The sequence below is a fragment of the Neodiprion pinetum genome, chromosome 4 (genome assembly GCF_021155775.2).
Source record: "Neodiprion pinetum isolate iyNeoPine1 chromosome 4, iyNeoPine1.2, whole genome shotgun sequence".
Lineage (NCBI taxonomy): Eukaryota > Metazoa > Arthropoda > Insecta > Hymenoptera > Diprionidae > Neodiprion > Neodiprion pinetum.
The window spans coordinates 28,199,535-28,213,428 of NC_060235.2; the positions used below are offsets into that span (position 1 = coordinate 28,199,535).

At 33.4% G+C, this 13,894-nt stretch overlaps 3 protein-coding genes across 3 annotated transcripts in view; 2 read left to right on the forward strand and 1 right to left on the reverse strand.

The window, feature by feature from the left end:
* Window positions 1-4,589, forward strand: Vha26 (V-type proton ATPase subunit Vha26). The gene is made up of 5 exons (XM_046620980.2): window positions 1-192; window positions 571-746; window positions 1,399-1,567; window positions 1,703-1,886; window positions 2,275-4,589. The coding sequence occupies exons 1-5, from the start codon at window positions 160-162 to the stop codon at window positions 2,391-2,393; spliced, it is 681 nt and encodes a 226-aa protein (XP_046476936.1). The 5' UTR covers window positions 1-159; the 3' UTR covers window positions 2,394-4,589.
* The window catches only part of LOC124216444 (mitochondrial glutamate carrier 1), a 13,038-nt gene continuing 1,597 nt past the window's right edge, over window positions 2,454-13,894 (reverse strand). The window contains exons 2-9 of the mRNA XM_046620976.1: window positions 12,288-12,353; window positions 10,466-10,492; window positions 8,150-8,284; window positions 7,876-8,025; window positions 7,410-7,546; window positions 7,111-7,296; window positions 6,798-6,948; window positions 2,454-6,670 (exon numbers count right to left, since the gene is read on the reverse strand). Coding sequence (XP_046476932.1) covers window positions 6,532-6,670; window positions 6,798-6,948; window positions 7,111-7,296; window positions 7,410-7,546; window positions 7,876-8,025; window positions 8,150-8,284; window positions 10,466-10,492; window positions 12,288-12,328 — 966 coding nt within the window. The 5' untranslated portion in view covers window positions 12,329-12,353 and the 3' untranslated portion in view covers window positions 2,454-6,531. The remainder of the gene's footprint in view (window positions 6,671-6,797; window positions 6,949-7,110; window positions 7,297-7,409; window positions 7,547-7,875; window positions 8,026-8,149; window positions 8,285-10,465; window positions 10,493-12,287; window positions 12,354-13,894) is intronic.
* The window catches only part of Grip163 (gamma-tubulin complex component 6), a 12,619-nt gene continuing 11,529 nt past the window's right edge, over window positions 12,805-13,894 (forward strand). The window contains exon 1 of the mRNA XM_046622721.1: window positions 12,805-12,915. Within this exon, the coding sequence (XP_046478677.1) occupies window positions 12,805-12,915 (111 nt within the window). The remainder of the gene's footprint in view (window positions 12,916-13,894) is intronic.

The following is a 13,894-nucleotide window of genomic DNA, read 5'->3' on the forward strand; positions in this document are numbered from 1 at the left end:
ATGATCGTCCCACTGTCGGTTGAACGGTCAGCACTGGTGTTCACTTGTACTTTGTAGGCGTTGACTTCTTCCATACACTTTGTACTCGTGTTTTTAGTCTTTACAAAGCTGTTAGCTGGTCCTTCTCACACCCTTTAACGTCAAATAAATCAAGTCACCATGGCTCTGAGCAATGCGGACGTTCAGAAACAGGTGAGTCTTAAAAAAATCATTTCATCTTCGTAGTTAAAATACGCGATTTCTATTCTTGGTTCGAGAAGAGCTCCGCCTCTTCTCGCAACAGATTTTTCGCCTCGCTTACTCTAAAGTTCACCATAAAGATCTCGAAATCGCCACGACTACACTGTCCTTACCAAAAAAATACCCAGATGCATGTTACCGAAACATAAGTCGATTTTTAATCCCATACCGATCGATCGTGATCAAGTATCAATTTCTTCCTCACAGCAGACGACTCGACCAGATCAATATATCACATCATATATTCACATATATCTAGATATTGGCGTGCATAATCCTAATTTTAGAATTTTGTGGGCATGAATTGACTGGATTACGATTATATTTCAGATCAAGCATATGATGGCCTTCATAGAGCAGGAGGCCAACGAAAAAGCTGAGGAAATTGACGCTAAGGCGGAGGAAGAATTCAATATCGAAAAGGGTCGTCTGGTCCAGCAACAACGACTTAAAATTATGGAGTTTTTTGAAAAGAAGGAGAAGCAGGTCGAGCTTCAGAAAAAAATGTACGCTGAGAAAATATTATTTTCTTTAACATCCAACCTCAATCTTAACATTCCATTTATGCCAGAGGTGTCACATGTCCAACTAGTGCCACACCCACCTTTTTACCAGTCACATTTGAAACCGGGTTGAACTTGTAATTTTCATATCTTATTGATCATTGATAACTTTTAATAATAATTCCAGCATTCATATTTTAAATATTCACTCAACTTTTATTGCCCTGTAATTTAACAAATAGATAACGTTACATAATTGATAACTGAGCAGTTAGGTTAGGTATCTTTTATTTGTTTTGACTTGATTATGTCAACCACAATTGCATTTATGTTTTAACAAAAATATAGCAGCCAAACAAATGCTGCCCTACAGCACTTCTGGGTTTATCCAATTTTTCAAATATGGTTTCTGTAGATTTTATATCCTTGAATACCCGTTAAAAATACAAAAATTTCAGAGGTCATAAGAAACGGTATTTCATGAAGTAATCTCTCTCATAAGCCAGACATTATGAAAACTCTTTAAAAGTTATTTCTGATGGTTTATCAGTACAACTTACAAGTTTATGAAGATACTTTTTTCACACATATTCAATCCTAGGAGAAAATAAAGTTGTATTGATGTAAAGTGAGCATGAATAACTATTATTCACAGCCAATCTTCTAATATGCTCAATCAAGCTCGTCTGAAGGTCCTAAAGGTGCGTGAAGATCATGTTCGCAATGTGCTTGATGAAGCTAGGAAAAGATTAGGTGAAGTGACTCGTGATTCATCTCGCTACGGACAAGTTCTCAAATCGTTGGTCATCCAGAGTCTGTATCAGGTAACTGCTTCTATCTTATTATATTCCCATTATTTCTTCACGCTTTATTAGAATTAAACAATAATATATTTAACAGTTGAAGTATAAAACCATTGAATGCTCATATGCTTACATCTACATTTTTCATATTTACAGTTAATGGAAGCAAACATCTTGGTTCGAGTTCGCCAAGCTGATGTTGGCCTCACAGAATCGATCATTGATTCCATTCAAGATACGTACAAAGATGTATCCGGCAAAGATACTATCATTAAGGTAGACAAGGATAACTTCTTACCTGCTGACAGCTGTGGAGGAGTTGAGTTGATCGCTGGTAGAGGTATGTAAATGATCTATCGGAATTCAGGCACCAAAAAAACATTTCAATAACTTGCAGAATCTTTCTTCAGTTAACAATTTTGTCAGCGTTTAATGATATTCTATTTATAAGAATAACTTTGAACCCTAGACAAGCACTGTCAAAGAGTAATTTCTTTTCCTATACTAGTAAACACAGTCACAGTTTTGCTGTTTTATACATAGAATAATAAATAAAATTTGATAATTTTAATTTACCCTGGGGTGAAAATCAATACTGTTCTAATTAGCCATGCTAGTTTCGTGTAAAGGCTAAGTAGATAATTTGACAAATTTATAAAATTGTGCATCTTTTTTTTTTAAATAAGAAAATGAGTCCTGTCTAATGATGGATTTGCATATTATTTCAGGACGCATAAAGATCAGTAACACCTTGGAATCGAGGCTAGAGCTTATTGCTCAGCAATTAGTGCCAGAGGTTCGTTCGGCTCTATTCGGGCGCAATCCCAATCGCAAATTTACCGACTAGGTGCCCATCACTCAGCCCACATCTGTGTCTCTACAAAACATTCCCTTTTTCGCAACTAACAACTATTAAAATGTACAGTATAATATGTGGAATCCGTATATGACAATACTTCCGCTTGAATCAAGAATGTATCACGTTGAAAAAAAATACAAGTTCAGTAGTTTAGTAAACAAACAATATAACGTGCAGCATAATATTATGAATGACCTTTACCCACCCAAACAGTTACATACTGTATCATTGAATCATATTAATTGTTGACTTTCACTTACACGCGGTGGGTATAAATTTATTCTTTCTTTGTCAAGAAATATTCAAAACCGGTGAGTAAATTACAAAGTGTCGTATATGAACGCGTGTATTCGTACTATGAAATAATTAGAACAAAAGATTTTTTTAACGAAGCATTTAAAATTGTGGTCAACGAGAATTACTAAAATCAATCGAGAAGCAAATATTCATGCTACATATTACTATACTTACTGTACTGTTGATTAGGCGCAAGATAATTAATAATTGAAGATTATTCCCAAAATTTATTAATTTGATTGAGAGTGCAATAAATTCATTGTTACCGGAATGTTTATCTGAAACAATGTTATGTGGTAGCTTTACTTTGGTTGTTGCAACACCTTACCTTATCATTATTCTAAACGTATTCGAGAGTAGAGAGCAGTATTATTGATGATGCACGACGTTGCGCATATTAGGCGATATTTGAACAGGCTCTTATGTTGGCCTCACTTTAGCAATAAAAAATTTTTGAGCAATAAATTAATTATTATAAATTGTAAATCATGAAAAACATTCAAATCGCTACAAATTAAATTCTCTATCGGTATGGTATCGGGTTTGTTGAATTTTTATGTCCTAGCACCTTTGCTCCAAGCAAATTATGTAATTAGATATCGTATTTTATCATTACTGTTATATATTATGTATATATACACATATACACACAGGTATGCGGAGGCATACACATGTTCAGAATATATATATATCGTTAGTGTTTACTGTAAATATGTATGTAATTCGGTGTATTATAAACAGCTAAAGCAATTACCTAAATATATAAATATATATAGATCAAGTATAACTATACTGTCATTCTGGTATTAACTGTGCACTAATACTGCTTATGTTTGAACAAACCAATGTTACAGAATTATCATAATATTTGAGACTCAATTCTCTAGGTATCTTACAGACAATAGATGCCCGTGTAAATCAATTATTACAGTTGGAACGGCTTGGCAAATTGTTGTCAATAAATTTCATTTCTACACAAAAACAATAGTAATGATACCTACTATGGGAAGACCACTATGTGAACAGAAGGAAAGTGAATAAATTGTATTCAGTAAACATTCATTAAATTTTTCTTCTTATTGTAACTCCATATACCGTTTTAAATCAGTAACATCGAAGACGAGGGATTATTTTCTAATTTGGAATCACAAGTAAATAACGTCTCATCACCGAAGTAATTGAGAAAGTGCCACATGTGATACAGTATTTTTTTTTGTTTTTTTAATCATAAATTGAATATATATAATTACTATTCATAAATACATCAACTACACATAATGATGCCTTGAATTTTGAAATTGAATTTCTCAGAGCTCAGCATAGAGGTACCTGCTTCGTAGAACCAAAAATATTTTTAAAAATTTGTTTCTACACTGTATAGATGTGCGAGCAGAATGTTATCATGAAGTACGTATTCAGATCTATATTCAAATTTAATTCATTGTGTAGTGATTGACTGTGTTTCACTGCACTAGACTAATTTGTCTTAATGCATAATTATAATTTTGACAAATGTATATACTACGATTCATGGGCAGTGATGTAATAAGTTCAACTTTACAGCCGATGTTCAATTGAGGGAGTATAGGACTCTCAAGACTTGAATCTTCAACAATTTTCATGATGTCAATATGTTGTGATTCAGGACTTCAAAGAACAACACTTCGATTTAGATACAATCTAAGATTTGAAATCATTATACATCCAGCAGTCACCATTGTGCATTAATACGCTATCCGATAGAACCTAAAGCGATATCTGGAATCACTTGACAATCATAAATTCTGATCTACATGCTGGAGAAAAACTACTACAAACCGCAGCTACATTGCACCACTGGAATTGGTCTAAATTTATGTAGTCTTTTTTCCCTGATACGTAGCAACATTGTTTCAGAAAAAAGTTCCCATCAACTTCATACTTCGACTTTTTAATTATATTTTCTTCGTATAAGGAGCGGTTTTTATTCTTCAAGTAACTTTACCGCTCTTCTAGAGCATAAACTGTATTAAACTAGGCATACAGAATATTTATAAAATACAGTTTGCACTCAGCAAGTTCAACGATTATAAAACTGCCACCTGAGATATACAATTGCATTTAACTTATAATTAGAACTGCGTATTACAGTAATAGAACACATGGCCATTGGCAAGATCTAATGTGACTGTAGGTAACTAATAATTGAGACTAAATTTTTGATTTCACATCATCAAAGACCCACCAATAATATTTAAACACAAAAGAAAAGCCTTATTAGTTATTCTACAACTATAATGTCTCCTGTATGTACCTTGAAGAGATAGAATAGAAAACTGACACCAGAGACAAAGTACTGAAACTGAGCAGTTCAGGATTTCTAAATTATCTCAACCATGCGATCACAGCATAAACTATTTTAGTAAACCAATTTCGGAATGTAACTATTTTTAAAAATAAATGGTTGTATTTTTAAATCAGAGGTTTTATCGGCTTAACCTGTTAAGAAAAGTAGAAATACAGGAAACAAAGTGCATTAATTGTCGTAGTATATTGACTAAAAAGATAAATTTATAGAAATGATAATGAAAGACCAGATAAGAATAACGAATTTCCCTCGTACTTGTTAAGAGCCATTGGCTTGTCTAATGTTGTGAAAGTTAATATCGCTGTTACTGCCGATCCGTTCTTTGCACATGAATTATTATCATCCTGTTTATATTATGCTACCATGAAGTCAATGTTTTTGGAAAGTCGTTGTTTGTTTCAATAACAATGCTGTACAAGGTCCGTTCTAAAATATTTTTGATACATTATTTGAGATCAGTACACACATACGTATCTTCAAGTATTTAATCATGCTATTTTGTTTCTATTTTTCTTATTCTTACTTCAAGTTCCAGTCAACCATAACAATTCACGGAAATGACTAACAATAAAATTTTCATACATATTAGCATTATTGAGCCTGCAAATCTAAGTACAAACAGAATAGTAAAGCCCGTCGTAGTTTTCTCGTTAATACTTACAAACAACTACGGCATCGAAACCTACATAGTAGATAATGTCACAGAGAGAAAATTATACAATATGTGCCTAACTAAATACCTATTTCAAATTTATATAATTTGTAAATAAAAATAATTAACGAATAGAAGAAAAAAATAAATATATCGAAATCCTTCTAAATAACAAACTATTTTTCTATAACAAGCAAATACTGAGTCTTGGCATTATCGAACATACCATTACAGTGAGATTGTGCATGTTCAACCATGCCATAAAGGGACCGCCAACTTTTTATTGTCCTTCAAATATGAAAAGCTCCTAAAACATAACGGAGAATTCAATACAAGAAAAAACATAGATCTGTATCTGCTGATGCGTTAAATTTACAAAGTATAAATTGTAAGCAAAAATATATAACCATATAATATACACTAATTCAATATGCATTATATAAGAGCAATGCAATTTGGAAACTATCTAATTGTAAATGCTAAAATGAAAAAATGGTACTAGTTATAAATAACTTGATCGTAATCAATGACAGACCTATTTTCAATTCAAATTTTTAGAAAAATAATTTACTTCAGAATAGCACAAAAGACCAAAAGGGTATATTTTTCACACTGACTTTGATAAATAATATTTCATTGTGGATAGGTAGATATACTCGAAGCTTTTCACGAAGTTTTACGAGTTGAGTGCTTCATCTTAAATCCATTGCATTATCAATGGCCATTTGTGCTATATCATTACTATACAAATACTTCTAGTCCTAAAATATGTAAGGACTTATTGTCGGCGTAACAACATGTATGTGAACAAATCACAGATAATTAACATTTTACTTCAAGCCCATCAGATATTCGGCTACACCAAGGTAGTACACAGTTTGTGCAATACCAAATAGCGGTGCTATTACTATCATCCTGCAAGCACCTCCTTTAAAAAATGCTGTTGGACCTTCCTGCATCAATGTTTTTCTATAAATACAATACAGCTATTAGTGTCAGCAATGATTCATCATCGTCATTCGGATCACCCAACATTTGGCTTCATCAATTTATAAAGGTACAAAACTGAAATAAATATCATTCGAAACGAACTCACTTTATACAGTCCAAAACACCATTGTACGTTGGATCGCCAGGTGCTTTCTTAATGGCTTGTAGTCGTGTCTTTACAACGTCAAATGGATTTACCGAAAGTGCAGCAACTGAACCTGCCACGCAACCCGAAAGGAATGAGCACCAGAATACAGCTGAAAAGACAAATCAGTATTACACAGAGAACGGTATTGGGCATAGTTAGACTGAATTACAAATACAATTCCACACAAGAATGCATCAATTTTACTCAAATTTTATTATATTATTCTTGCTTTCAAATCTTGTATACTGAAAAATCATGTAATGTTACTTACAAGAGCCATCTTCGCGTTTAGGTCCTAGATTATTCAAACGAGCGAAAAGAGGAAAATATATTACAGAAAAGGTAACATCTCTCAGGGCCGTTGCCCCTGTGCCTTGGTATAGACCAAGAATACCCCTCTGCTTAAACAGGTCTTTACTCAACGACCATGCCGATATTTTTGGTGCTTCCTGTCCACCTTTAATGCAAAGAAAAAATTCCCAGATCTATAAAGCAATGATACTTTCAAATTATCATTACAGATGACGCAAAAAAATATGTAAACTTGCAAAACGCGATTTTTATACTCACTAGCCTTAGCCGCAGCAGCAACTCTGCCTGCGTCTTGCATTTGAATTTTCAGTAATTCCATGGGGGTTGTAACTATTATTTGACAAGCTCCAGCACCTCCTCCAGCCAGCATTTCTCGCTCCAACGGTAAAGGCAACCTATAATAATGTTATTCTGTTACGTTTTATTCAATTTTTCAAAAATGGATGCTCTTTTTGCTCTTTTATAGTTACTATAAAAATAGAACACTAATTTATAAACTTGGATTATAAGTATGATTTTTAAAAGATGTCTAAGCAAGAATTGACATATGACGTAGTTCATACAGTATAATATTGTGTTTCGAGATGTATCAAATCTTCTGATACCTAAAGTGCTACAAGTACACAAGTCGGATTGAATTGAATTCAATTTTGAAGATTCGCAATGTCTGTCACTTGCATTAACAATGAGTAAACAGTGCCTGTGATTAAAATTAACTTCATACCCAGGGCCGGGAGACAGTTGATGCCTAAATACATCGTTTACTGTCAATTTAATAGCTTTCTCTGGTGTGATCAAGAGAATGTTGACTCCCGATCCTTTGTACATACCAAAATAACCTTCAGCTCTGTATGTTTTCTTGAAGCAGTCAAACCTGCAAACGAAGAGAGCAATTTATTTGGTGTTAAAATAAGAATCATGGCGAAAATAAAGGCATCAGAACTTGCAGGCCAGTGACAGGCCATTACACATAGAATAATATGCAGTGAATTTCTTACATCGATTTGTACATTTTCTCGCCATTGGGTCCAGCCACTTGATTCTGTAATCGTGTCTTGACCAAATCCAGTGGAAACACCACGGACACACCGATAATACCTGCGATACCGCCATTTACAATTTTTGGTACCAACCTGTAAGGATATTAAAATTTGTATCAGAAATCACTGTTCTACATTAATATTTCAACTCAATAAAAATTGTAACGCGGATGCACAATTCACATAAGTATGGGTTGACTGTAAATCAAATCGAAAAGCCAGTGTAAATAGTTATAAAATATCTATTTTAAAAATTGAAAATTCATGTCAGTATGAAGCAAGAATAATTCTATTACTATATGTACCCGAAATTACATTTATATATATTTAATCTAATTATTAAATACTTATCAATGATCAATACAAGAATGACGTTTAAACGAACTGAACAACTGTGGGCACGTGGTCAGCAAAGTTCATCGCTCTCGCATTCCTTACACATAATAATAAAGTATAAAAATAACGAAGACGATCCTACACTGCTCATAATACGATCTGATAACAATTCAAACCGTAATGAAATACGCTCCAACCCGCGATTACGTTACGTATTAATTATTTATACCCGATATTCGTGCAGTAGAGAATTTTGGCACCAGTAAAATGTGGTTCGGCCAACGTAAAATCTCCCGAGTGCAGCTGGTCTGAAAATAAACTTACATGACGTGAAAAATGTTGAAAAATCTTTTTTTATCTGAAATTCGACCAACGGATGACACAGTTTCGAAAGTTATGCATGCGAGAGAAGCGTAACATGATTAGGCCTCCTATTTTCTTATTTCATTTACAAAATCGTTTCTTTTCCAAGTTTAACATGGGGATAATTCAGATTATTTAAGTAATTTTAGTTATTTCAGATAATTCGGATCATTCATCCAATCTCGAAAAGGTATACTTGAAGAACAAATTATTTCATAAATGATATAAGAAAATAGAAAGTTTAATCATTTTAAAAAAGTTTGTGTTCCATTAAGGAAAGAAGTTACACCGTATTACGTATTTACTTTGAAAAAAAAAATTGCATGTAAGGATATTACTCTTACTACAAATAAGCCGTAAAAATCGTATTTTTCGCGATACTTTTCACCCGCTTCCAAAATAATTCATTTACTGGGAGTACTATCAAATAATGAAAAGTAAAAATAAAACCAACCGTTACAAAGTTGAACTCGTTCTTTTCTTTTTATGCAAATTGTATTATCAATTATACATGATACGCATTACGTAGTAAAAGCCAGTCCCTAACCTACCCCGAATATACACATGTATACACATATTTCAGTGACCGCCTATAAAATTGTTTACAGTGTTTCTATACATGCGTATAAGTATAAGTGTGTCATTGATAAAAATTTGATGTAACGTCATTGCAATAAAGCGTCAAATTTCATCCGTATAACTGTACTGTAATCGTATAATTCTTACTAGTTAAATATTTAACTTCACTATACAATTTATATACCTATATATATACATATATTACCTATATATATATTATCGCAATAAATCTTGCGTCTATTATAAAACAATATATCGGCTAGTTTATATGCATTTTCGATCTTTCGTATAATAATCGTATGTAGGTACCCTCTGCAAGAGTTGCTTTCTCAGCTTTTGAAAACGATAAGAAACAGAGTTAAAAATAGCGTTGAAAAAATCAAACACGAAGTCCAGCTCACCTGATCTAGCGATACGTAGTTTCACGAGACAAATTTAACGTCGGTCGTAATGAATTTACAATTGAGTAAATTAGCTTTTATTAGAGAGTAAAGATAATAGGTAAGTTATACGTATGTGTATATGTGTATATATTTTTGTATGACGTGCTAAACGCGACCACAACACAGATTTTGATAAGAATCTCTTACAAGTGTCTTACGGCAGTCAATCAAAATCTAACTTTGATATACAAGTGAAAGGTTATACATATGATAGTCATCAATTTAGAATCACTTTTATGATGCTTTTGTATTACACGAGTAGATGAATACGATTTACAGTACTGCAGATTTTATTGAATCACATTCTTGAAATATTGCAATTGTTGAATTAGCATAATTTTTCGTCACTTCAAACATTTTCAATACAGATCGTTCTTATTCGTGCGACTTTTGACGTTTCTTCAATACTGTAATAGATGTAATCGATAAAAATACATAACTCATTGGCAAAGATCTATGAAGTACCACACAAAATGTAAAATACATAAAGACAGAAAAGAATCCTTACGCAAGTACATAATGATTAATGAAAGTATAAGTTCGGTTTACTTGCCTTACTTGATTCGCCAGTGGAACAGCCCTGAAAGAAAAATTCACCTCGTTAACAGAAGTATGATTTTATTTAAATTGATTTAAATTATTTTTATTTAAATTGATCATTGGTTGAATTTCTTATGCAATACTCATCAGTCGTAAATTTGTGGCCTCGGATGTTCCAATCTTTTTTAAAAATTCTTCTGTGGCAGGATTCAGCTATAAACGCAAGGCCATAACAACCGGTGTTGGCTGATTATTTTCCATCAAAACGTCGCCACTTACATGTGATTAACCGTGTGTTTTCTCATTACAAAATACTCATGTTATACCCGCATTATGTAATTTTCGATTACAGATGGGAACAAGCAAAAACCGCGTGGTATAGATACTTGCGTAATATATCATAATTGTGAGCACAGAATGTACACAAAATGAAGGATAAATAATTTAGGATCTAAAATATGACGGTGCGGTTTGAAAAAATAGAATATTATGAGGCCCGCTTTATTGTTCGGATAATAATAAATACGTGTATATAATAAGACCGATGAGCGATTATATAATATTGCAGTACCCACTTACAATATTTCGCTAACAAACCATTTTTTATTTGTCCATTTAATTTTCCCCGCGACATATGGCGCCGCTTAATATAAGTACATACGTGCTAATTCCGATTGACGCAGGACAAACAGAGAGGCCAAAAGTGCGATAAAACGTCATAACTACTAATTCACCGTGTATATAAGTTTGACGCGTTTATAAGGTACACGTAAATACGTAATAACAAACGCTAGCATGCTAGGGAACAAATAATCTGACGATTAAATACCAGAGGATGTAGGATTCGAGGAGAAGCGCGTTAACCCTTTGAGTCATAGTGGTTAGTATTCTTACCACCTATTTTATATCCATTTCTTGTATATTTCGGGAACTTTTCAACATATTTCTTCACGGTTTTTTACTGTTTCTGATAGTATACCAATAGGTTTTCAATAGTCGAGAGTAATTATTGCGATGTAATGTAAATTATCATTGTTATAAACAAATTGATTGAACAAAACCGTGAACATTGAAGGAATAATTCAATGCCGAGAAAGTTACCGCTCTACACATGTAAATTTTTTACATAAATTATAAGTTTTTGGGATCGCTGAAAAATCAATTTGAAATTTGATTTTGATAATTCAGTACAGCGAATCCAATCAGCGACTCCGAAAACCCCTGCAACGAGTTTTTTAATCATATTCGATCAAATTTGAAATTATCGTCTACCACATTGGATCCGCTATCTTGAATTGTTTAAATTTCATTTCAGATTTGTAATTAGTTACCCCGAAACCACCGCATGATGTTTCGAACGGATTTGATTAAATTTAAAAAATTTTGTCCACCATATTAGATCCGCCATCTCGATTTTTTTAAATCTGATTTCAGATTCGTAATCAGCAACCCCAAAAACCGTAGAATACTCTCTTGTTATAAAAGTTGGCTGAGCACAATAATGTGTGACTTCAAACGGTTAATCTGCATGGACAGCTCGAGATATTCGCACATATCTGCCCTGTAGCTGTTATTACCTCATTAATTGTCCATTCAATCAAAAAGAAATTGAAAATTAAAGCACTTAACTCGCGTCTGAGTGAACTTATGATGTTTTTTATATACATTTATATATGATATATAATATCAGACGTTCGACAGTAATTGCAGCAATTATCCGATTACCATCATCGCGGATGCACAATTGATAAAGCAAGTATTTTTACTGTCTTATCTACATACGTATATTATCGATAAACAAAATCTATAAGTATAATCTAGTATATTGTACTCACAGTAATTCTTTCGGTTTTGACGAAGGTCCCATGGAAGCCATGGATGTAACGATCTGATTGACCCGACTGCAATAAAGACAAATAATTGACTTGAGCGCAAATAAGGAAACGCTGCAAGTGTTACACGAGCTTATTGGATTACGGCGATGCTCCACTTATCACGTAATAGAATCATTCGAAACGGAGATGTTTGTTTCAAGAAAAAAACAAAAAAAACAAATAATCGAAATCAGTTTTTCACAAATCGCATCGTTATTTTTCTGAGAATGGAGTTAACGTCACGATGCATTTGTTTTAGGAAAAATCTTACTTTTGGACTGTTTGAAATTCAGTATTCCGTAAACGAGGTGAAACATACCTTATATTTGCATTTTCCAATCTCGTATACTATTAGTATATATACCGTATATGTATATATTAATTTCGTTGTTCTAAATATGAAAAATACGGAGATCTTTTAAAACATGTTTCGTTACGAACTTCAACCTGACAAATCCGAGTGTTAGGCCTACTGACAATGAGGAAATATTCGTTAAGTGAAGCAAAGGAGGATTGTAAAGGGCGATTGACGCGGAGGAGTTTGATAAGTTTGAAGATTCTTTTGGGAGTTATCGATCCAAGGTTTAAGGTTGGTGGTGGTTGACTCCACAGTTGACTCCGTGCCAAAGCGAGACCCGCCTGCTCCACTTTACCTTTTCCTGAATCGCAAATAGGCCAATTGAAGCAAATTACATAATGTAGTTGGACGCTTACTCGATGTATTCGCGTATTATAAGGTCAGCGAAACATTATATATCCGTTCTACAAAAATTGCGAACACCAGCTCACTTATCGAAGCGAAAAAAGTGGCTACGCAACATTATAAATATACCTATATTATGGTAATCAGTGAAAATGGACAGAAAAATAAAACACGTATGATCTACGGCAGATTTCCGGACCCAACGTACTGTTAGTAACCTTGGCAGTGAATTAGAACGCCCAACAGAGCCTTTTCTATAATTATCTTTGTCAAGATCAGTATACCGGTAGTCTAAAGAGATAGTACGGAAGTCAGCTCATGAGCCGGTGATAAACGCGACAACAATCCGAGGCAAAAAGGAATTCCTCTCTTATGTATTCGCACTTCTGTACATTGTCCTACTGAACAACGTCCTTGGCAGGCCTGCTTTACCTATTAATAAATATACCTGTGGGTATATAACCTGTGATCGGTTTCTTGATTTCTGTCATACGTTGTACGAAGTGAGAAGCGTTTGCTGGCAAAAGATTGTTATGCTCAAATTTTTCCCTCGACTTCTTTAATAGTCACAAAAACCTTTCAATTCTAATCGATGATATAGGTGAGAGTTGACTTTCTTCATTCGTCGTAACGATACGTTATTGCTTATGTACAGATAAATTTACGTGCGAATTTACCAATTTCCAGCACGGATTATTAACCCTACAAATTCATGACTATTCGGCTTTTGTTAATCAAAAAACGGGTTCTATGCTGACAAACAGACTTTCTCATAGGTGGTTTTCTTCTTTTTTTCATGAGGAAGAGAATGGTTTGCAAGAAATCTGATTTTATTTACATTCAGTTAATGAAAAACCCATTTGAA

What these genes read in the sequence shown, in the direction of transcription:
- Vha26 (XM_046620980.2), top strand. Translation starts at nt 160, where the DNA reads ATGGCTCTGAGCAATGCGGACGTTCAGAAACAG. An exon ending in ATGCGGACGTTCAGAAACAG is followed by an intron (nt 193 to 570) that starts GTGAGTCTTAAA and finishes ATTATATTTCAG; the next exon opens with ATCAAGCATATGATGGCCTT. An exon ending in GTCGAGCTTCAGAAAAAAAT is followed by an intron (nt 747 to 1,398) that starts GTACGCTGAGAA and finishes TATTATTCACAG; the next exon opens with CCAATCTTCTAATATGCTCA.